This window comes from Ranitomeya imitator, chromosome 2 (assembly GCF_032444005.1).
Source record: "Ranitomeya imitator isolate aRanImi1 chromosome 2, aRanImi1.pri, whole genome shotgun sequence".
Classification (NCBI taxonomy): domain Eukaryota; kingdom Metazoa; phylum Chordata; class Amphibia; order Anura; family Dendrobatidae; genus Ranitomeya; species Ranitomeya imitator.
In genome coordinates, this window is record NC_091283.1 from 673086609 (window position 1) to 673110439 (window position 23831).

General features: G+C 42.9%; 1 protein-coding gene across 2 annotated transcripts in view; it reads right to left on the bottom strand.

Annotated features, from left to right (window-relative positions):
• ECHS1 (enoyl-CoA hydratase, short chain 1) overlaps window positions 1-23831 on the bottom strand; it is a 189127-nt gene that overhangs the window by 26060 nt on the left and 139236 nt on the right. Inside the window, exon 5 of one of the 2 annotated variants that reach the window (XM_069753050.1) lies at window positions 15389-15493. The exons of the other annotated variant lie outside the window; for it this stretch is intronic. Coding sequence (XP_069609151.1) covers window positions 15389-15493 — 105 coding nt within the window. The remainder of the gene's footprint in view (window positions 1-15388; window positions 15494-23831) is intronic. 2 annotated transcript variants of the gene reach the window in all.

Sequence of the window (23831 nt, forward strand, 5' to 3'; positions counted from 1 at the left end):
ACGGATAAATCCAGTTAATATACCTAGAGTTCCTCCCTGGGATCTAAATTTAGTTTTACAAGCCCTAACAGATTCTCCATTCGAACCAATAGATTCAATACCAATCAAAACCCTATCGCTAAAAACGGCCCTCTTGGTAGCACTGACTTCAGCCAGGAGAATCAGTGACATCCAAGCACTCTCTATAGATCCACCTTTCCTGCTAACTTTTCAGGATAAGTTGGTCCTTAAACCAGACCCTTCCTACCTTCAAAAAGTAGCTAAGAGATTCCATAGGTCTCAGGAAATAATCTTGCCCACTTTCTTCAGTAATCCTTCCACTCCTGAAGAACAAAAGTACCACACTCTAGATGTTAAAAGAGTAGTGTTAAAGTACATTGAAAGAACCTGTAGCTGGCAACAGTGTAGGGCTCTGTTTATTTCCTTCCAGGGTCACAAGAAGGGTCATGGAATAACAAAAAGCACGTTATCCCGGTGGATCAGAGAGTCTATCAGACTGGCCTATTCCGCGAGTAAAGAAAACCCTCCGGAAGGCATAACAGCGCACTCTACCAGAGCTATGGCATCCTCCTGGGCAGAAAGGGGAGAGGTCCCAATTGAGACTATATGTAAGGCGGCAACTTGGTCAAATCCCTCTACATTCTATAATCACTATAGGCTTGACCTATCGTCAACTTCTGACCTAGACTTTGGCAGGACTGTCCTCAGCACGGTGGTCCCCCCCAGGTGATGGTCTCTGTAAGATCTCCAGTGGGGTGCTGTCGTGGCGAAAGGGAAAAAGCCGGATTACTCACCGGTAATACTCTTTTAGTGAGTCCACGACAGCACCCTCTTACATCCCTCCCTATATTAATATAGTACTTACTATTGAGTAAAATTCTTTTAATCATACATGAGCAAATAAGTTTGAAAATGAAATAAATTATATTTGCCTAATACTGGCGGTCCTCCGGGTACTCTGAAATCAAAACTGAGGAGGAGAGGCGGACCGCCCCCTTTTATTTCTCGGTAGGTTTCCTGTTCCTGCGGGGCGGATCCCTCTCTCCAGTGGGGTGCTGTCGTGGACTCACTAAAAGAGTATTACCGGTGAGTAATCCGGCTTTTCATCTTTTCAAGTCTGGACAATTGTTTATACAGTGGGTAAAAGAAGTACAACTAATAGAGGTCTGTAATTTTAATTGTAGGTACACTTCAACTGTGAGAGATAGAATCTTAACAAAAAAAATCCATAAAATCACATTGTATGATTTTTAAATAATTAATGTGTATATTATTGCCATGAAATAAGTATTTTACACAATAGAAAAACAGAACTTCATATTTGGTACAGAAACCTGTGCTTGCAATTACAGAGTTCAGACATTTCGTGTAGTTTTTGATCAAGTTTGCACACACTGCAACAGGGAATTTGGCCTACTCCTCTGTACAGATCTTCTCCAGATATTCCAGGTTTTGGGTCTGTCGCTGGGCAACAGAGTTTCATCTCCCGCCTAAGACTTTCTACTGGGTTTAGGTCTGGAGACTAGCCAGGACACTCCAGGACCTTGAAATGCTTCATACAGAGCCACTCCTTAGTTGCCTTTGTTGCCTGGCTGTGTGTTTTGGGCCACTGTATTGCTGGAAGACCCAGCCACGACCCATCTTCAATGCTTTTACTGAGGGAAGGAAGTTGTTGGCCAAAATCTCACGATACATAACCCCATCCATCCTCCCTTCAATACGATGCAGTCCCCTTTGCAGGAAATCACCCTTAAAAGTCTTATGTTTCCCCCACCATGCTTCACAGTTGGGATAGTATTTTTGGAGTTGTACTCCTCTTTTCTCCAAACATGGTGAGTGGAATGGATACCAAAAAGTTTTGGTCTCATCTGACTACATGACCTTCTCCCATGCCTCCTCTGGATCATCCTGATGGTCATTGGCGAACTTCAAACAGGCCTGGACATGTGATGGCGTGCCCTGACGGATTTTAATCCATGACGCCGTAATGTGTTACTAACTGTAATGTTTAAAACTGTGGACCCATCACTCTTGAGGTCACTGACCAGGTCCTCCCATGTAGTTCTAGGCAGATTCCTAACCTTTCTCAGAATCATCCGTACCCAACGAGGAAAGATCCTGAATGGAGCCCTGGACTAAGGAAGATTGACAGTCATCTTGAGTTTCTTCCATTTTCTAATAATTGTGCCCAGGCTCGGACTGGCCCACCGGAGAACCAGAGGATTCTCCGGTGGGCCCAGGCACTGACGCCTGCTGGCATACTGGCCAGCAGCTGCCTAGGGCCCCCACTGCTCCAGGGGCCCCTTGCCTGTGGCTATAGGGCCCCTGAGTCAAGGGAGCCCGCCCTGTGCAAGTAGCAGCAGCTGGAGACAGGATCCTGTCCCCGCTGCTAAAGCCAAATGAGTATTCACGCTTCCCCACGCCCCTAGGGGCGTGGAAGAGGCATGAATACCATTTCTCTTTAATAGCTGGCAGCGGTAGCCGCAGGGTGCAGCTAACACTGCCCGCATGTAAAGCTGCACCACACACACAAAGTACCGCACATCCACACACACAGCACACACACACACGCAGGCACACAGACTCACAGAGCAGCTCACCTCCCGGCGTCCTGCTTCCTCTCTAAGACAGCCCAGCTGGATGATGTCATCATCCAGCGTGCCGCTGTCTCAGTCAGAAAGCTTCCAGGAATCCAGTGAGGAAGAGGCTGCTGGAATGAGCTGCTGGAATGAGCTGCTGCTGTGGGGAGGTGAACTGTGCTGCGTGCCTACCTGCCTGTGTGTGAGTGACAGAGAGTGTGTGTGTGTGTGTGTGTGAATGAGAGTGTGTGTGTGAATGAGAGTGTGTGATGAGCTGCGTGTATGTGGTGAAGGACAATGATATTGGTGGGGGGAGACAATGATGGAGGTGATGGGCAATGATGGTGCTTGGGGGAGACAATGATGGAGGTGATGGGCAATGGTGGGGGGAAGACAATGATGGAGGTGATGGACAATGATGGTGGTGGTGGGGAGGCAATGATGGAGGTGAGGGGAGGCAATTATGGAAGTGATGGGCAATGATGGTGGGGGAGACAATGATGGAGGTGATGGGCAATCATGGTGAGGGAGGGAATGATGGAGGTGATGGTCAATGATGGTGGGGGAGGCAATGATGGTGGTGGGGAGGCAATGATGGAGGTGAGGGGAGGCAATGATGGAAGTGATGGGCAGTGATGGTGGGGGAAACAATGATGGAGGTGATGGGCAATCATGGTGAGGGAGGGAGTGATGGAGGTGATGGACAATGAGGGTGAGGGGAGGCAATGATGGAGGTGATGGGCAATGATGGTGGTGGGAGGCAATGATGGAGGTGATGAAATGGGCAATGGTGGTGGGGGAGGCAATGATGGAGGTGATGGGCAATGATGGTGGTGGGGGAGAGGCAATGATGGAGGTGATGGGCAATGGTGGTGATGGGAGGCAGTGATGGAGGTGATGAAATGGGCAATGATGGTGGTAGGGGGAGGCAATGATGGAGGTGATGGGCAAGGATGGTGGTGGGGGAGGCAATGATGGAGGTAATGAAATGGACAATGATGGTGGGGGAGGAGGCAATGATGCAGGTGGTGGGGGAGAATGATAGGGGTGGTGGCGGAGAAGGCAATGATGGAGGTGGTGATGAGGACAATGATGGGGGTGGAGAGGGGCTGCATTACACTTTATGAGGGGGCTACATTATATTCTGTGGGGGGCTGCATCATACTATGTGAGGGGGCTACAGTATACTCTATGGGGGGCTGCATTATATTCTGTGGTGGGGCTGCATTCTCTCAGTTGACTACATTATATTCCGTGGTGGCTGCATTATACCCTATGAGGGGGCTACAGTATATTCTATGGTGGGGACTGCGTTATACCTGAGGGGGTTGCATTATATTTTGTGGGGTGCTGCATTATATTCTATTAGAGGGGACTGTATTATATTTTATGAGGGGGCTAAATTATATTCTGTTAGGTGGCTACCCCAACCCTTGCTACATAATTAAGACGTGTACTACCTTATATTATACCCTGATATTAGCGCGTTTTACCGCACAATTGGTGGTCTTGTATCTATTTCTATATAGTGTGCCCCAAGAATGATTTTCTCTGGTGGGTCCAAGGTGCTCCAGTCCGACGCTGATTGTGCCAACAGTTGTTGCCTTTTCACCAAGCTGCTTGTCTATTGTCCTGTAGCCCATCCCAGCCTTGTGCAGGGCTACAATTTTGTCCTTGGTGTCCTTAGGCACTTTGGTCTTGGCTATGCTGGAGAGATTGGAGTGTGATTGATTGTGTGGACAGGTGTCTTTTATACAGGTAACGAGTGCACAGTAGGAGGGCTTATTAACCCATTTAACCCCAAGCCTGTTTGCACCTTCATGACCAGGGCAAATTTTACGATTCTGACCAGTGTCACTTTATGAGGTAACAACTCTGGAATGCCTCAACGAATCCCACTGAATCGGTGACTGTTTTTTCATTACATATTGTACTTCACGATAGTGGTAACATATCTTCAATATGACTTGCGTTTGAGAAAAAACTGAAATTTGGCAAAAATTTAGAAATGTTGGCAATTTTCATACTTTGAATTTTTGTGCCCATAAAACAGAGTTGTGCCACACTAAATTGTTAACATCTCCCACATGTCAAGTTTACATCCCCACAATTTTTGAAACTTTTTTGTGGAAGCTATAAGTATTAAAAGTTGACCAGCTTTTAAACAATTTTTTTTCTTTTAGGGACCACATTACATTTGAAGTGAGGGGTCTATATGACAGAAAGTACCCAAAAGTGACACTATTCTAAAAACTTCACCCTTCAAGGGACTCAAAACTTCATTCAAGAATTTGATTAACCCTTTAGGTGCTTCACAGAGTTTTTTGGAATGAGGAAGGAAAAATAATTAACGTTTAATTTGTTTTCATAAAAATGTCACTTTAGACTTTAAATTTCTTTTATTGTCACAGAGGTAACATGAAAAAATGGAACCCAAAATTTGTTGCGCAATTTCTCCTGAGCACAGATACCCATAGGTACAGTGGGGCAAAAAAGTATTTAGTCAGTCAGCAATAGTGCAAGTTCCACCACTTAAAAAGATGAGAGGCGTCTGTAATTTACATCATAGGCAGACCTCAACTATGGGAGACAAACTGAGAAAAAAAAATCCAGAAAATCACATTGTCTGTTTTTTTAACATTTTATTTGCATATTATGGTGGAAAATAAGTATTTGGTCAGAAACAAACAATCAAGATTTCTGGCTCTCACAGACCTGTAACTTCTTCTTTAAGAGTCTCCTCTTTCCTCCACTCATTACCTGTAGTAATGGCACCTGTTTAAACTTGTTATCAGTATAAAAAGATACCTGTGCACACCCTCAAACAGTCTGACTCCAAACTCCACTATGGTGAAGACCAAAGAGCTGTCAAAGGACACCAGAAACAAAATTGTAGCCCTGTACCAGGCTGGGAAGACTGAATCTGCAATAGCCAACCAGCTTGGAGTGAAGAAATCAACAGTGGGAGCAATAATTAGAAAATGGAAGACATACAAGACCACTGATAATCTCCCTCGATCTGGGGCTCCACGCAAAATCCCACCCCGTGGGGTCAGAATGATCACAAGAACGGTGAGCAAAAATCCCAGAACCACGCGGGGGGACCTAGTGAATGAACTGCAGAGAGCTGGGACCAATGTAACAAGGCCTACCATAAGTAACACACTACGCCACCATGGACTCAGATCCTGCAGTGCCAGACGTGTCCCACTGCTTAAGCCAGTACATGTCCGGGCCCGTCTGAAGTTTGCTAGAGAGCATTTGGATGATCCAGAGGAGTTTTGGGAGAATGTCCTATGGTCTGATGACCAAACTGGAACTGTTTGGTAGAAACACAACTTGTCGTGTTTGGAGGAAAAAGAATACTAAGTTGCATCCATCAAACACCATACCTACTGTAAAGCATGGTGGTGGAAACATCATGCTTTGGGGCTGTTTCTCTGCAAAGGGGCCAGGACGACTGATCCGGGTACATGAAAGAATGAATGGGGCCATGTATCGTGAGATTTTGAGTGCAAACCTCCTTCCATCAGCAAGGGCATTGAAGATGAAATGTGGCTGGGTCTTTCAACATGACAATGATCCAAAGCACACCGCTAGGGCAACGAAGGAGAGGCTTCGTAAGAAGCATTTCAAGGTCCTGGAGTGGCCTAGCCAGTCTCCAGATCTCAACCCTATAGAAAACCTTTGGAGGGAGTTGAAAGTCCGTGTTGCCAAGCGAAAAGCCAAAAACATCACTGCTCTAGAGGAGATCTGCATGGAGGAATGGGCCAACATACCAACAACAGTGTGTGGCAACCTTGTGAAGACTTACAGAAAACGTTTGACCTCTGTCATTGCCAACAAAGGATATATTACAAAGTATTGAGATGAAATTTTGTTTCTGACCAAATACTTATTTTCCACCATAATATGCAAATAAAATGTTAAAAAAACAGACAATGTGATTTTCTGGATTTTTTTTTCTCAGTTTGTCTCCCATAGTTGAGATCTACCTATGATGTAAATTACAGACGCCTCTCATCTTTTTAAGTGGTGGAACTTGCACTATTGCTGACTAAATACTTTTTTGCCCCACTGTATATAGGGGAAAACCACTGTTTGAGAACATGGCAGAGCTCGGAAAAGGAGCACCATTTAACTTTTTGAATGCAAAATTTGCAGGATTGGCGGATGCCATGGTGCGTTTGGAGAGCCCCTGATGTGCCTAAACAGTGGAACCCCCAACAAGTGACACCATTTTGGAAAATTAAACCCCTCAGGGCACTTATCTAGATATGTGGTGAGCACCTTGAACCACCAGGTGTTTCACAGAAGTTGAGCTGTGAAAAAAAAAATCATCACATTTTTCCCACAAAAATGTTTTTTAGCCTCAAATTTTGAATTTTCATAAGGGTAATAGGAGAAATTGCATCATACAATTGGTTGTGGAATTTCTCCTTAGTATGCAGATAGCCCATATGTGGGGCAAAACTACTGCTTAGGTGCACAGCAAGGCTCAGAAAGGAAGGAGTGATGTCTGCATACTTTGATGGAATTGTGTGCGGGTGTGATGTCGTATTTGGAGAGCCTGTGGTGTGCCTAAGCCATGGAAAATCCAAAAAAGTTACCCTATTTAGGAAACTAGACCCCTCAAGGGATTTATCTAGACATGTGGTGAGCACATTGAACCCTCAGCTGCTTCACAGAATTTTATGTTGATCTGTGAAAATGAAAAAAAAAAAACAATTACGGTATTTCCCACAAAACTGTTTAGCCGCAAATGTTTTCATTTTCACTAGGATAACAAGAGAAACTAGAACCCAAAATTTGTTGTGCAATTTCTCCTTAGTACGACGATGTCAGAAATGTGGTCCAAAACTGCTTTTGAGGCACAGTGCAAAGCTCGGAAGGGAAGGATAGCCATATTGGAGTTGAGATTTTACTGGAATGGTTTGAGGGTGCCATGCCATATTGGCAGAGAACCTGAAGTCCCAGAACAAAAGAAACCCTTCACATATGACCTAATTTTACAAACTACACTCCCTACAGAATTCATGTAGGGGTGCAGTGATCATATTGACACCACATGTGCTTCACAGACTTTTATACTATTACATAGTAACATAGTAACATAGTTAGTAAGGCCGAAAAAAGACATTTGTCCATCCAGTTCAGCCTATATTCCATCATAATAAATACCCAGATCTACGTCCTACAGAACCTAATAATTGTATGATACAATATTGTTCTGCTCCAGGAAGACATCCAGGCCTCTCTTGAACCCCTCGACTGAGTTCGCCATCACCACCTCCTCAGGCAAGCAATTCCAGATTCTCACTGCCCTAACAGTAAAGAATCCTCTTCTATGTTGGTGGAAAAACCTTCTCTCCTCCAGACGCAAAGAATGCCCCCTTGTGCCCGTCACCTTCCTTGGTATAAACAGATCCTCAGCGAGATATTTGTATTGTCCCCTTATATACTTATACATGGTTATTAGATCGCCCCTCAGTCGTCTTTTTTCTAGACTAAATAATCCTAATTTCGCTAATCTATCTGGGTATTGTAGTTCTCCCATCCCCTTTATTAATTTTGTTGCCCTCCTTTGTACTCTCTCTAGTTCCATTATATCCTTCCTGAGCACCGGTGCCCAAAACTGGACACAGTACTCCATGTGCGGTCTAACTAGGGATTTGTACAGAGGCAGTATAATGCTCTCATCATGTGTATCCAGACCTCTTTTAATGCACCCCATGATCCTGTTTGCCTTGGCAGCTGCTGCCTGGCACTGGCTGCTCCAGGTAAGTTTATCATTAACTAGGATCCCCAAGTCCTTCTCCCTGTCAGATTTACCCAGTGGTTTCCCGTTCAGTGTGTAATGGTGATATTGATTCCCTCTTCCCATGTGTATAACCTTACATTTATCATTGTTAAACCTCATCTGCCACCTTTCAGCCCAAGTTTCCAACTTATCCAGATCCATCTGTAGCAGAATACTATCTTCTCTTGTATTAACTGCTTTACATAGTTTTGTATCATCTGCAAATATCGATATTTTACTGTGTAAACCTTCTACCAGATCATTAATGAATATGTTGAAGAGAACAGGTCCCAATACTGACCCCTGCGGTACCCCACTGGTCACAGCGACCCAGTTAGAGACTATACCATTTATAACCACCCTCTGCTTTCTATCACTAAGCCAGTTACTAACCCATTTACACACATTTTCCCCCAGACCAAGCATTCTCATTTTGTGTACCAACCTCTTGTGCGGCACGGTATCAAACGCTTTGGAAAAATCGAGATATACCACGTCCAATGACTCACCGTGGTCCAGCCTATAGCTTACCTCTTCATAAAAACTGATTAGATTGATTTGACAGGAGCGATTTCTCATAAACCCATGCTGATATGGAGTTAAACAGTTATTCTCATTGAGATAATCCAGAATAACATCCCTCAGAAACCCTTCAAATATTTTACCAACAATAGAGGTTAGACTTACTGGCCTATAATTTCCAGGTTCACTTTTAGAGCCCTTTTTGAATATTGGCACCACATTTGCTATGCGCCAGTCCTGCGGAACAGACCCTGTCGCTATAGAGTCACTAAAAATAAGAAATAATGGTTTATCTATTACATTACTTAGTTCTCTTAGTACTCGTGGGTGTATGCCATCCGGACCCGGAGATTTATCTATTTTAATCTTATTTAGCCGGTTTCGCACCTCTTCTTGGGTTAGATTGGTGACCCTTAATATAGGGTTTTCATTGTTTCTTGGGATTTCACCTAGCATTTCATTTTCCACCGTGAATACCGTGGAGAAGAAGGTGTTTAATATGTTAGCTTTTTCCTCGTCATCTACAACCATTCTTTCCTCACTATTTTTTAAGGGGCCTACATTTTCAGTTTTTATTCTTTTACTATTGATATAGTTGAAGAACAGTTTGGGATTAGTTTTACTCTCCTTAGCAATGTGCTTCTCTGTTTCCTTTTTGGCAGCTTTAATTAGTTTTTTAGATAAAGTATTTTTCTCCCTATAGTTTTTTAGAGCTTCAATGGTGCCATCCTGCTTTAGTAGTGCAAATGCTTTCTTTTTACTGTTAATTGCCTGTCTTACTTCTTTGTTTAGCCACATTGGGTTTTTCCTATTTCTAGTCCTTTTATTCCCACAAGGTATAAACCGCTTACACTGCCTATTTAGGATGTTCTTAAACATTTCCCATTTATTATCTGTATTCTCATTTCTGAGGATATTGTCCCAGTCTACCAGATTAAGGGCATCTCTAAGCTGTTCAAACTTTGCCTTCCTAAAGTTCAATGTTTTTGTGACTCCCTGACAAGTCCCCCTAGTGAAAGACAGGTGAAACTGCACAATATTGTGGTCGCTATTTCCTAAATGCCCAACCACCTGCAGATTTGTTATTCTGTCAGGTCTATTAGATAGTATTAGGTCTAAAAGTGCTGCTCCTCTGGTTGGATTCTGCACCAATTGTGAAAGATAATTTTTCTTGGTTATTAGCAGAAACCTGTTGCCTTTATGGGTTTCACAGGTTTCTGTTTCCCAGTTAATATCCGGGTAGTTAAAGTCCCCCATAACCAGGACCTCATTATGGGTTGCAGCTTCATCTATCTGCTTTAGAAGTAGACTTTCCATGCTTTCTGTTATATTTGGGGGTTTGTAACAGACCCCAATGAGAATTTTGTTACCATTTTTCCCTCCATGAATTTCAACCCATATGGACTCGACATCCTCATTCCCTTCGCTAATATCCTCCCTTAAAGTGGACTTTAGACAAGACTTTACATAGAGACAAACCCCTCCTCCTCTCCGATTTTTACGATCCTTTCTAAACAGACTGTAACCCTGTAAGTTAACTGCCCAGTCATAGCTTTCATCTAACCATGTCTCGGTTATTCCCACTATGTCAAAGTTACCTGTAGATATTTCTGCTTCTAGTTCTTCCATCTTGTATTGTGCAGTAAAGAAAAAATAATTACATTTTTACCACTTAAATATTGTTTTAGCCATAAGTTTTCAGTTTTTCTAAGGTCTAACAGTAAAAAAAAATGGACCTTAGTTCTCATGAGTGTGCAAAAACCCTATATGTAAACGGGAATTACTTTTTAGGAATAGTGAAAAGCTAAGAAGGAAATGAGTGCCATATTCTAGTGTAGATTTTACTGTTCTGGTTTGCGGGTGCCATAACCCACTGGGAGAGCCCCAGATGCCAGAACAGCAAATCGTTCCATAAGTGATCCCATTTTACAAACTATACCTCTCAACGTATTGATCTATGGGTGCAGTGATCATATTGACACCACAGGTGTGTCACAGAATTTTTTACCTTTTTTACCACAAAAAAAAAAATAGTTTTAGCCCCAGATTTTATATTTTCACAAGGAGAAATGGGTAAAAATGGCATCAAAATTTCTGCTAAATGTAGAAATAGTTCATATGTGGCTGTACATTACTGCTAAGCCATACGGATATACTCAGAATTTACACTTTATTTTACATTCATTTACACCCTTTTACCCTTTTTTGAATTTATCTACATGAGTAGATTGCTTTCTATTCAGGTTTTTGGGAGACAAAATGAACAAAAAACAGCAATTCAGAATTTTTTTATTGAAGCCATTCTGCATAATTGATAAGGCAGCTTTATTTTTTGTGACAGTACGATTACAGAGATACAACATTTATATTTTTTTTACATTTTGGAGCTTTTACACAAAAACTTTTATAGAAAAATGAATTATTTATGTATTGCGGTATTCAGAGCTATAACTTTTTAAAATTTTCCACTGATGGAGCTGTATGGCTGCTTGTTTTTTGCGGGACAAGAAGACATTTTCAGAGATATCATTTGTATTTATATTCGTCTTTTTGATTGCATTTTATTTACGTTTTTGGCAATAAAATGAAAGCAATCTTTTCCCCCAGTTTTGTTATTTAATTTTTTTATGGCGTTCACTGAAGGGGTTAAATAATGGGACAGTTTTATGGGGCGGGTCATCACGGAAACGGAGATACTAAACACGTGTACTTTTTATTATTTATTTTTTACAGAAAAATAGAAATTGCGTATGGTCTAAGGGGCATGGTCTGAGCGTCTTGCCGTAGCCGAGTGACCCAGATGTTGTCATGGCAATGATCGGGCGCCAACCGGAGTGCAGAGGGGGCTCCCTATATCTGTACGCCTGCTAAATGCTGCGATTGCAGTATTTAGGGGGGTAAAATGGTGTCGGGTATCAGAATCAGCTGACAGCCAGTGGCGATTGCACACGCATAGCTTCTGAGAGGCCAAAATTACCTGGATGTATTGAGTATGTGTAAGGTCGGAAAGTACCAGCTGACCAAGATGTACTGAGTACATCCAAAGTCGGTAATGGGTTAAAGTTTGGTCTGCTAGTAGACACCCCCTTCTTATATTAACCCTTTTGAACAGCTGACATGTGCCCGCAATAGCAGCAGGTGGAATCGCAATCCACCCATGGCTATTAACTAGTTAAATGCCACTGTCAAACTCTGATAGCGGCATTTAAATCTTGCTTCCGGGCATTGGGCCAAAAATATGCGCACAGGTGACCCCAGTCACGTGATTGGGGTTCATCGGCATGACAACCAGAGGTCTCCATGAGACCTCTATGGTTGTCCATGCTGGATTGCTGTGAGCGCCACCTAGTGGTCGGCACTCGTAGCAACTCAGCAATTCTACTGCATAGAGGCGATCTGACCATCGCCTCTATGTAGCAGAGCCGATCGAGTTGTGCCAGCTTCTAGCCTCCTATGGAGACTATTGAAGCGTGGCAAACGTGAAAAAAAAAATTTGCTTAAAAATATTTTAAAAAAAGACAAAAAAAAAATATATAAAATCACACCCCTTTTGCCCCTTTCAAAATAAAACAATAAAACTAAAGTCAAACATACACCTATTTGGTATCGCAACGTTCAGAATTGCCCGATCTATCAATAAAAAAAGCACCAACCTGATCGCTAAACGGCGTAGTGAGAAAAAAGGCAAAACGTAAAAATTACGTTTTTTTGGTCACCGTGACATTGCATTAAAATGAAATAACGGGCGATCAAAATCGTATCTGCACCAAAATCATATCATAAAAAACGTTAAATAAGCCCTTACCCGACCCGAGATCACAAAAAGTGGAGACGCTATGGGTAACGGAAAATTGCACAATTTTTTTTTTCTTTATAAACAAAGTTTGGAATTTTTTTTCACCACTTAGATAAAAAAGAACCTAGACATGTTTGGTGTCTATGAACTCGTAATGACCTGGAGAATCACAATGGCAGGTCAGATTAGCATTTAGTGAACTTGGTAAAAAAGCCAAACAAAAAACAAGTGTGGGATTGCACTTTTTTTGCAATTTCACCGCAATTGGAATTATTTCCCATTTTATAGTACACTAGATTGTGGCCCGATTCTAACGCATCGGGTATTCTAGAATATGCATGTCCCCGTAGTATATGGACAATGATTCCAGAATTTGCGGCAGACTGTGCCCGTCGCTGATTGGTCGAGGCAACCTTTATGACATCATCGTCGCCATGGCAACCATTATGACATCATCGTCGCTGTGCCCGTTGCTGATTGGTCGAGGCAACCTTTATGAGATCATCATCGCCATGGCAACCATTATGACATCATCGCTGTGCCCGTGAAGCGTGCCTCCCGAAGAAGCAGTGCGAAACGCGCGTCGGGGCAGAGGGACGCCGAGTTGTCTTCACAGGCTGTTAGTAAGGTAATATTCTTGTGCCATATTGCCGAGCACCATGTGTTTATGATATATGTTATCCATTCAGGCAGTGTCAGTGAGCAGGTTAGATGCTTAGGTTCATTCATTTATTGAGAACAGCGGTACTAGTTAGCTTATGCTCACGCAGCTGTGATATCATTTCAATTCTGACTGTTCGGTGCGGCAGAGATATGAGCAGGCTATAGCCACCTTAGTATCACATGTATCAGCCTACATATATTTTTGCAAGATTACTTATGGTATTTATTGTCCCTTGTCAGTGGAATTTGCACTTTGTCTTAACATGCAGTTAATATTATATGTTTTTTAATAGCATTGTGTTTTTTCTAATAAAATATTGGTTTTTTATCAGTACCATAGTGGAGATCATTTATTTGCTGGTCACACTATATGTGTAATAATTATTAGGTTCTGTAGAAGGACGTAGATATGGGGATTTATTATGATGGAATATAGGCTGAACTGGATGGACAAATGTCTTTTTTCGGCCTTACTATGTTACTATGTTACCATGTTAAAATGAATTTTCATCGATACCATTATTGTTTCGATTTGACTTTTTGATCACATTTTATTCTACTTTTTGTTCGGCGGCATGATGAAAAAGCAAAAGACTTTTACTCTCTTTTATTACAGTGTGCACTGAAAGATTTAACTAGTGTGACAGTTTTATAGGTCGGCTCGCTCTGGATACGATATTACCAAACCTGTGTACTTTTTCGTTTTTTCACATAAATATACGTATTTATTGGTTTAATATGTTTTACTTTTTTTCATTTATTTTATTTTACTTTTATAGATGTAAAACATTTTTTTATTTTTACTTTTCTGCTTAGTCCATGTATGGAACTTCAACTTTTATTTCTCTGATCACTGGTCTCATACAATGCAATACATTATTGTATAAATGTATTGCATTGTATAAGACCTGACAGTGTTACACTGTCAGATCGCTTGTTAGACTCAGCTGCTGGCTGAGTCTAACAAGCCACTGCAGCAGGCAGACTCGGAAGACATCACGTGGCCTATGGCTGCTGGGACAACATGGGATCGCACATGATATGATGAGATGTAATCAAAGGGAGGACATAGAGGCGAGTATAGACGCTGCGATCGCGGCATCTAGAAAATAGCAAAGGGTTAACATCATTGGATCCCGATCCAATCAGGTCCAGATGAGGTCACCAGTCAGTGCTACCGTTCTGCACAGGAATCGCAGCACTTGCAGGACCCTCCCTGGGGATCTTGGCAACAGTGAGACAACCAACCGCTCATAAACATCAGCGCCACATGAAGCCCAGCAAGCGGCGAAGTTTATATACAGTGAGCGGTCGCGAAGCGGTTAATACATTTTATTCTATTTTAAAAAGATTTTTCTTTACCTTTGTGTGGTTATTCTACACCCTTTTTCCTGTATATGAGTTTTGGTATCGTAGTGTAAAACAATTACGGTAATTATGGTCCTTGATATTGAGTATTATTCAGTTAATTATCCGCAGAGCACTTTATATAATATTTTGATACTTCTACAAGTTGCTAAATTATGGTCTAGTCAATGAGTAGTTAGCTGTGTCTGTTGTAGTCCCATACACCACCTTGAAGAATGGAAGTGAATGGTTTAAGGGAGAATATATAGCTTCACTTTCTCCATGAAGATGCAGTTTCATTTACACAGCCAAACATAATCAAAAAGCTATTTACTGGTAAATTACCAGTATATCTACAGATAAATAGGGCTTCTCTAGATGACCCCCTCCCCTCTTAAAGAGGATTTCTACTACAATGATATCAATTTCAGCAATTAAATGAACAGGTGCTGATCAGCGGTCACTAAATAGTGTGATAAAACAATGATGTTCCCTCTGTACAGTGCTTACATTTGGCTAATACTGGAGTGCACAACAGATGATCGGCTAGGATTGGGTATTGGACTCCCACGAAACTGATACTGATGACAATTTAATTAATGAAATGAGTAGTTTTGATATGCAAACTTTATGTTCTTTTAGGGGACCTAGGCATATTTTGCAGATAAAATCTAACTGTACCTGCTTCTTTAGCTTCTTGGGCATTGATGCGATCTCCAGTAAGGATCATTTCCATAGCCAAGGATTTTCCAAGAGCTCTTGTAAGCCTTTGGGTACCACCAGCCCCTGGGAAAGACATGTAGGAAAGGAAATAGCATATTTAGACGATAGATAAAGGAATGATTTGCATGTTTGGATAATTTTGTGTTCTCTTTTTTAACCCCTTCCCGACCTGTGACACAGCGTATGCGTCATGAAAGTCGGTGCCAATCCGACCTGTGACGCATATGCTGTGTCACAGAATGATCGCGTCCCTGCAGATCGGGTGAAAGGGTTAACTCCCATTTCACCCGATCTGCAGGGACAGGGGGAGTGGTAGTACAGCTCAGGGGGGGGTGAAAACCCCCTCCCCCCCCCCCCCCCCCGTGGCTACGATCGCTCTGATTGGCAGTTTCACTTTCAACAGCCAATCAGAGCGATTTGTAATATTTCACCTATTAAAACTGGTGAAATATTACAATCCAGCCATGGCCGATGCTGCAATATCATCGGCCATGGCTGGAAACACTGGTCTGCACCCCCCACCGCCACCGATTTCCCCCCCCCCAGTCCTCCGATCAGTCCAGTACACAGCTCCGCTCCCCTCCGTCCTCCTGTCTGCTCCCCCCGTGCTCTTGTCCGCTCACCCCCGTGCTCCAATCCCACCCCCGTGCTCCAACCACCCCCCCTGCACTCCGATCCTCCCCCCAGTGCTCCAATCCGCCCCCCCGTGCTCCGATCCACACCCCCCCGTGCTCAGATCCACCCCCCCCCCCCGTGCTCCGATCCACCCCCCCGTGCTCCCCCCCACCCCATCATACTTACCGAACCTCCCGTGGTCCATCCGTCTTCTTTCCTGGGCGCCGCCATCTTCCAAAATGGTGGGCACATGCGCAGTGCGCCCGCCGAATCTGCCGACCGGCAGATTCGTTTCAAGTGCATTTTGATCACTGTGACCTATCACAGTGATCAAAATAAAAAAAATACTAAATGACCCCCCCCCCCTTCCCCAATTTGTCACCCCCATAGGTAGGGACAATAAAATAAAGAAATTTTTTTTTCTTCCACTAAGGTTGGGGTAAGAACTAGGGTTAGGGTTTCAGTATGTGCACACGTATTCTGGTCCTCTGCGGATTTTTCCGCAGCGGATTTGATAAATCCGCAGTGCTAAACCGCTGCGGATTTATCGCGGATTTTCTGCGCATTTCGCTGCGGTTTTACAACTGCAGTTTACTATTGGAGCAGTTGTAAAACCGCTGCGGAATCCGCAGAAAGAAGTGACATGCTGCGGAATGTAAACCCCTGCGTTTCCGTGCAGTTTTTCCGCAGCATGTGCACATACCTTTATAATTAGGCTATGTGCACACGGTGCGGATTTGGCTGCGGATCCGCAGCGGATTGGCCGCTGCGGATTCGCAGCAGTGTTCCATCAGGTTTACAGTACCAAGTAAACTTATGGAAAACCAAATCCACTGTGCCCATGGTGCGGAAAATACCATGCGGAAACGCTGCGTTGTATTTTCCGCAGCATGTCAATTCTTTGTGCGGATTCCGCAGCGTTTTACACCTGTTCCTCAATAGGGATTAACCTAACGATCCCTGTGTGGCCTATTTATAAAAAAAAAAAACAATCAGGTTCCTCGCATCATGTTCTCATTCACTTTATGCAGTTAATAGCCCTCTGTGTCTGTACTGCTACATACTTAGGCAGTTAACTGGTTCATGCAGCTTTACATGAACACCCGAGCCTTACACTATGGCCGGTCCGAATAACTAAAGCAATTGTTACCATCCACCTCTCGTGTCTCCCTTTTCCTCATAGTTTGTAAGCTTGCGAGCAGGGCCCTCATTCCTCCTGGTATCTGTTTTGAACTGTATTTCTGTTATGCTGTAATGTCTATTGTCTGTACAAGTCCCCTCTATAATTTGTAAAGCGCTGCGGAATATGTTGGCGCTATATAAATAAAAATTATTATTATATTATTATTATTATAATAATAGGAATCCGCAGGTGAAATCCGCACAAAAAACAATGGAAATCCACGGTAAATCCACAGGTAAAACGCAGTGCCTTTTACCTGCAGATTTTTCAAAAATGGTGCTGAAAAATCTCACACGAATCCGCAACGTGGGTACATAGCCTTAGGGTTAGGGTTGGAATTAGGGTTGTGATTAGGGTTATGGCTACAGTTGGGATTAGGGTTAGGGGTGTGTTGGGGTTAGTGTTGGAGGTAGAATTGAGGGGTTTCCACTGTTTAGGCACATCAGGGGTCTCCAAACGCAACATGGCGCCACCATTGATTCCAGCCAATCTTGTATTCAAAAAGTCAAATGGTGCTCCCTCACTTCCGAGCCCCAACGTGCGCTCAAACAGTGGTTTACCCCCACATATGGGGTACCAGCATACTCAGGACAAACTGCACAACAATTATTGGGGTCCAATTTCTCCTGTTACCCTTGTGAAAATAAAAAAATTGCTTGCTAAAACATCATTTTTGAGGAAAGAAAACGTATTTATTATTTTCACGGCTCTGCGTTATAAACTTCTGTGAAGCACTTGGGGGTCCAAAGTGCTCACCACACATCTAGATAAGTTCCTTTCGGGGTCTAGTTTCTAAAATGGGGTCACTTGTGGGGGGTTTCTACTATTTAGCCACATCAGGGTCTCTGCAAACGCAACGTGACGCCCACAGAACATTCCATCAAAGTCTGCATTTCAAAACGTCACTACTTCACTTCCGAGCCCCGGCATGTGCCCAAACAGTGCTTTACCCCCACATATGGGGTATCACCGTACTCAGGAGAAACTGGACAATAACTTTTTGGTTGTTTTTCTCCTGTAATTTCTCCTGTTACCCTTGAGAAAATAAAAAATAGCGGGCTAAAAAATCATTTTTGAGAAAAGAATTTTTTTTTTTTTTTTTTTTCATGGCTCTGCGTTATAAACTTCTGTGAAGCACTTGGGGGTTCAAAGTGCTCACCTCACATCTAGATTAGTTCCTTTGGGGGTCTAGTTTCCAAAATGGGGTCATTTGTGGGGGATCTGCAATGTTTAGGCACACAGGGGCTCTCCAAACGCGACATGGTGTACGCTAATGATTGGAGCTAATTTTCCATTTAAAAAGCCAAATGGCGTGCCTTCCTTTCCGAGCCCTGCCGTGCGCCCAAACAGTGGTTTACCCCCAAATATGGGGTATCAGCGTACTCAGGACAAACTGGACAACAAAATTTGGGGTCCAATTTCTCCTATTACCCTTGGCAAAATAGGAAATTGAAGGCTAAAAAATATTTTTTGATGAAAGAAAAATTATTTTTTATTTTCATGGCTCTAGGTTATAAACTTCTGTGAAGCACCTGGGGGTTTAAAGTGCTCAATATGCATCTAGACAAGTTCCGTGGGGTCTAGTTTCCAAAATGGGGTCATTTGTGGGGGAGCTCCAAAGTTTAGGCACACAGGGGCTCTCCAAACGCGACATGGTGTCCGCTAACAATTGGAGCTAATTTTCCATTCAAAAAGTCAAATGGCGCGCCTTCCCTTCCGAGCCCTGCCGTGTGCCTAAACAGTGGTTTACCCCCACGAGGTATCGGCGTACTCGGGAGAAATTGCCCAACACATTTTAGGATCCATTTTATCCTATTGCCCATGTGAAAATGAAAAAATTGAGGCGAAAAGAAATTTTTTAAGAAAAAAAAAGTACTTTTACATTACTTTTCAATTTGTGAAGCACCTGAGGGTTTAAAGTGCTCACTAGGCATCTAGATAAGTTCATTGGGGGGTCCAGTTTCCAAAATGGGGTCATTTGTGGGGGAGCTCCAATTTTTAGGCACACGGGGGCTCTCCAAACGCAACATGGTGTCCGCTAAAGAGTGGAGCCAATTTTTCATTCAAAAAGTCAAATGGCGCTCCTTCCCTTCCAAGCCCTGCCGTGCGCCCAAACAGTGGTTTACCCCCACATATGAGGTATCAGCGTACTCAGGACAAATTGGACAACAACTTTTGTGGTTCAGTTTCTCCTTTTACCATTGGGAAAATAAAAAAATTGTTGCTAAAAGATAATTTTTGTGACTAAAAAGTTAAATGTTCATTTTTTCCTTCCATGTTGCTTCTGCTGCTGTGAAGCACCTGAAGGGTTAATAAACTTCTTGAATGTGGTTTTGTGCACCTTGAGGGGTGCAGTTTTTAGAATGGTGTCACTTTTGGGTATTTTCAGCCATATAGACCCCTCAAACTGACTTCAAATGTGAAGTGGTCCCTAAAAAAAAATGGTTTTGTAAATTTCGTTGTAAAAATGAGAAATTGCTGGTCAAATTTTAACCCTTAACTTCCTAGCAAAAAAAAAAATGTGTTTCCAAAATTGTGCTGATGTAAAGTAGATATGTGGGTAATGTTATTTATTAACTATATTGTGTTACATAACTCTCTCGTTTAACAGAATAAAAATTCAAAATTTGAAAATTGCAAAGTTTTCGCCAAATTTCCCTTTTTTTTCATAAAAAAAACAAAAATTATCAACCTAATTTTACACTAACATGAAGCCCAATATGTCATGAAAAAACAATCTCAGAACCGCTAGGATCCGTTGAAGCGTTCCTGAGTTACCTCATAAAGAAACACTGGTCAGAATTGCAAAAAACGGCCAGGTCAAAATAGGCTGGGTCATGAAGGGGTTAACCAGTTCAGTACTGGGCCACTCTGCTTACTCTTATTTGCAAGAGTTTATTTTTTTGGTCAATACAGTTAAACCAATACTAAATTTATAAAACTTTTTATACTAACCACTTCACCGCAAAGATTGTTTTCACCTTCCTGACCAGGCCATTTGTTTCAATTCTAACCAGTGTCACTTTATGAGGCCATAACTCTGGAATGCGTCAATGGATCCCACTGACTCAATTGTTTTTTGTGATATATTGTACTTCATGTTAGTGGTAGAAGTTGCCTGATATGACTTACGTTTGTTACTGAAAAAAATTGAAAATTGTAACATTTTCGCCAAGTTTCCAAATTTTTTATTTTTATGCCCTTAAATCAGAGATTCATGTCACAAAATAGTTAATAAATAACATTTCCCACATGTCTACCTTAGATCACCACAATTTTTGAAACAATTTTTTTTTTTGTTTGGAAGTTATAAGGGTTAAAAGATGACCAGCGATTTCTCATTTCAAAATTTACAAGACCATTTTTGTTTTTAGGGACCACATCACATTTGAAATCAGGGGTCTATATGAAAATACTGTGCAAATATTTTAGCATATCTTGATTCTGAGTTATAACTTTTTTATTTTTCTGCTGATAGAGCTGTATGACTGCTTGTTTTTTTGCAGGACAAGATGATGTTTTCAGCATTACAATGTTAATTTATATTCTTTTTCATCGTGTTTTATTCCACTTTTTGCTTGGTGGTATGACAACAAAACTTTGTTTTTTGCTTTTTATTTTCTTATTGTGTTCACTAAAGAGGTTAACTAGTGGGGCAGTTTTATAGGTTGGGTCGCTCCAGACTCGGCGACACCAAATATGAGTACTTTTATAATACGTATTATACATATATATATCGTATATACTCGAGTATAAGCCGACCCGAGTATAAGCCGACCCCCCTAATTTTGCCACAAAAAACTGGGAAAACTTATTGACTCGAGTATAAGCCTAGGGTGGAAATGCAGCAACTACCGGTGAATTTCAAAAATAAAAATAGATCATTATTTCCCCATAGCTGTGCCATATAGTGCTCTACACCATTCATATTTCCCCATAGCTGTGCCCCATATAGTGCTCTGCACCGTTCACTGTGCCCCCTAGCTGTGCCATATACAGTGCTCTGCACCGTTCACTGTGCCCCATAGCTGTGCCATATACGGTGCTCTGCACCGTTCATTGTGCCCCCTAGCTGTGCCATATACGGTGCTCTGCACCGTTCACTGTGCCCCCTAGCTGTGCCTTATACGGTGCTCTGCACCGTTCATTGTGCCCCCTAGCTGTGCCATATACGGTGCTCTGCACCGTTCACTGTGCCTCCTAGCTGTGCCTTATATGGTGCTCTGCACCGTTCATTGTGCCCCCTAGCTGTGCCTTATACGGTGCTCTGCACCGTTCATTGTGCCCCCTAGCTGTGCCTTATACGGTGCTCTGCACCGTTCATTGTGCCCCCTAGCTGTGCCTTATACGGTGCTCTGCACCGTTCATTGTGCCCCCTAGCTGTGCCTTATACGGTGCTCTGCACCGTTCATTGTGCCCCCTAGCTGTGCCTTATACGGTGCTCTGCACCGTTCATTGTGCCCCCTAGCTGTGCCTTATACGGTGCTCTGCACCGTTCACTGTGCCCCATAGATGCTCCACATTAATCTGTGCTGCCGCTGCTACTGCTGCAATAAAAAAAAAAAAACACATACTCACCTCCCTTGATTGCAGCTCCCAGCGTCTCGTTCCGGCGCCTCCATCTTCCCGGCGTCTCTGCTCTGACTGATCAGGCAGAGGGCGCCGCGCACACTATATGCGTCATCGCGCCCTCTGCCTGATCAGTCAGAGAGCGCAGACGCCGGGAAGATGGAGGCGCCGGCCGGGAAGATGGATCGGCGCCCGGCGGCTGGAACGAGGACAGGTGAATATGCTATACTCACCTAGTCCTGGCGATCCTCGCGCTGTCCCCTCCTGTCTTCGGCGCTGCAGCTTCTTTCTCTATCAGCGGTCACCGGCACCGCTGATTAGAGAAATGAATAAGCGGCTCCGCCCCTATGGGAGGTGGAGCCGCTTATTCATTTCTGTAATGAGCGGTCCCACGTGACCGCTGAAGAGAGGAAGAAGCTGCAGCGCCGAAGCCCGTGGGACGGCAGGGACAGCGCGAGGATCGCTGGGACTAAGTAAGTATACCCCAGCGCCCTCAGCCCCTCACCTGCCGACCCCACCGCTACCGTGACTCGAGTATAAGCCGAGGGGGGCACTTTCAGCCCTAAAATTTGGGCTGAAAATCTCGGCTTATACTCGAGTATATACGGTACATATATATTTCCCAATCACATCTTTCATTTTCCCCCTCACATCTCTCATTTTCTCCCTCACACCTCTTATTTTCCCCCTCACTCCTCTCATTCCCCCCTAACACTTGTCATTTCGACCTCACATCTGTCATTTTCCGATCACTCCACTATTTTCCCTCACTCCTCATTTTGCACTCACACCTTTTCATTTTCACCTCACACCTCTCATTTTCACCTCAGTATATACATGTTTGTCATCTCCCTTATATATAGTATACACCTGTATGTCATCTCCTGTATATAGTATATACCTGTATGTCATCTCCCCTCTATATAGTATACACCTGCTGTGTGTCATCTCCCCTGTATGCTTGTGTATATATATATATATATATATATATATATATATATATATATATATATATATATATATATATATATATATATATATATACATACAGTGGGGCAAAAAAGTATTTAGTCAGTCAGCAATAGTGCAAGTTCCACCACTTAAAAAGATGAGAGGCATCTGTAATTTACATCACAGGTAGACCTCAACTATGGGAGACAAACTGAGAAAAAAAATCCAGAAAATCACATTGTCTGTTTTTTTAACATTTTTTTTGCATATTATGGTGGAAAATAAGTATTTGGTCAGAAACAAACAATCAAGATTTCTGGCTCTCACAGACCTGTAACTTCTTCTTTAAGAGTCTCCTCTTTCCTCCACTCATTACCTGTAGTAATGGCACCTGTTTAAACTTGTTATCAGTATAAAAAGACACCTGCTCACACCCTCAAACAGTCTGACTCCAAACTCCACTATGGTGAAGATCAAAGAGCTGTCAAAGGACACCAGAAACAAAATTGTAGCCCTGCACCAGGCTGGGAAGACTGAATCTGCAATAGCCAACCAGCTTGGAGTGAAGAAATCAACAGTGGGTGCAATAATTAGAAAATGGAAGACATACAAGACCACTGATAATCTCCCTCGATCTGGGGCTCCACGCAAAATCCCACCCCGTGGGGTCAGAATGATCACAAGAACGGTGAGCAAAAATCCCAGAACCACGCGGGGGGACCTAGAGAATGAACTGCAGAGAGCTGGGACCAATGTAACAAGGCCTACCATAAGTAACACACTACGCCACCATGGACTCAGATCCTGCAGTGCCAGACGTGTCCCACTGCTTAAGCCAGTACATGTCCGGGCCCGTCTGAAGTTTGCTAGAGAGCATTTGGATGATCCAGAGGAGTTTTGGGAGAATGTCCTATGGTCTGATGAAACCAAACTGGAACGGTTTGGTAGAAACACAACTTGTCGTGTTTGGAGGAAAAAGAATACTGAGTTGCATCCATCAAACACCATACCTACTGTAAAGCATGGTGGTGGAAACATCATGCTTTGGGGCTGTTTCTCTGCAAAGGGGCCAGGACGACTGAT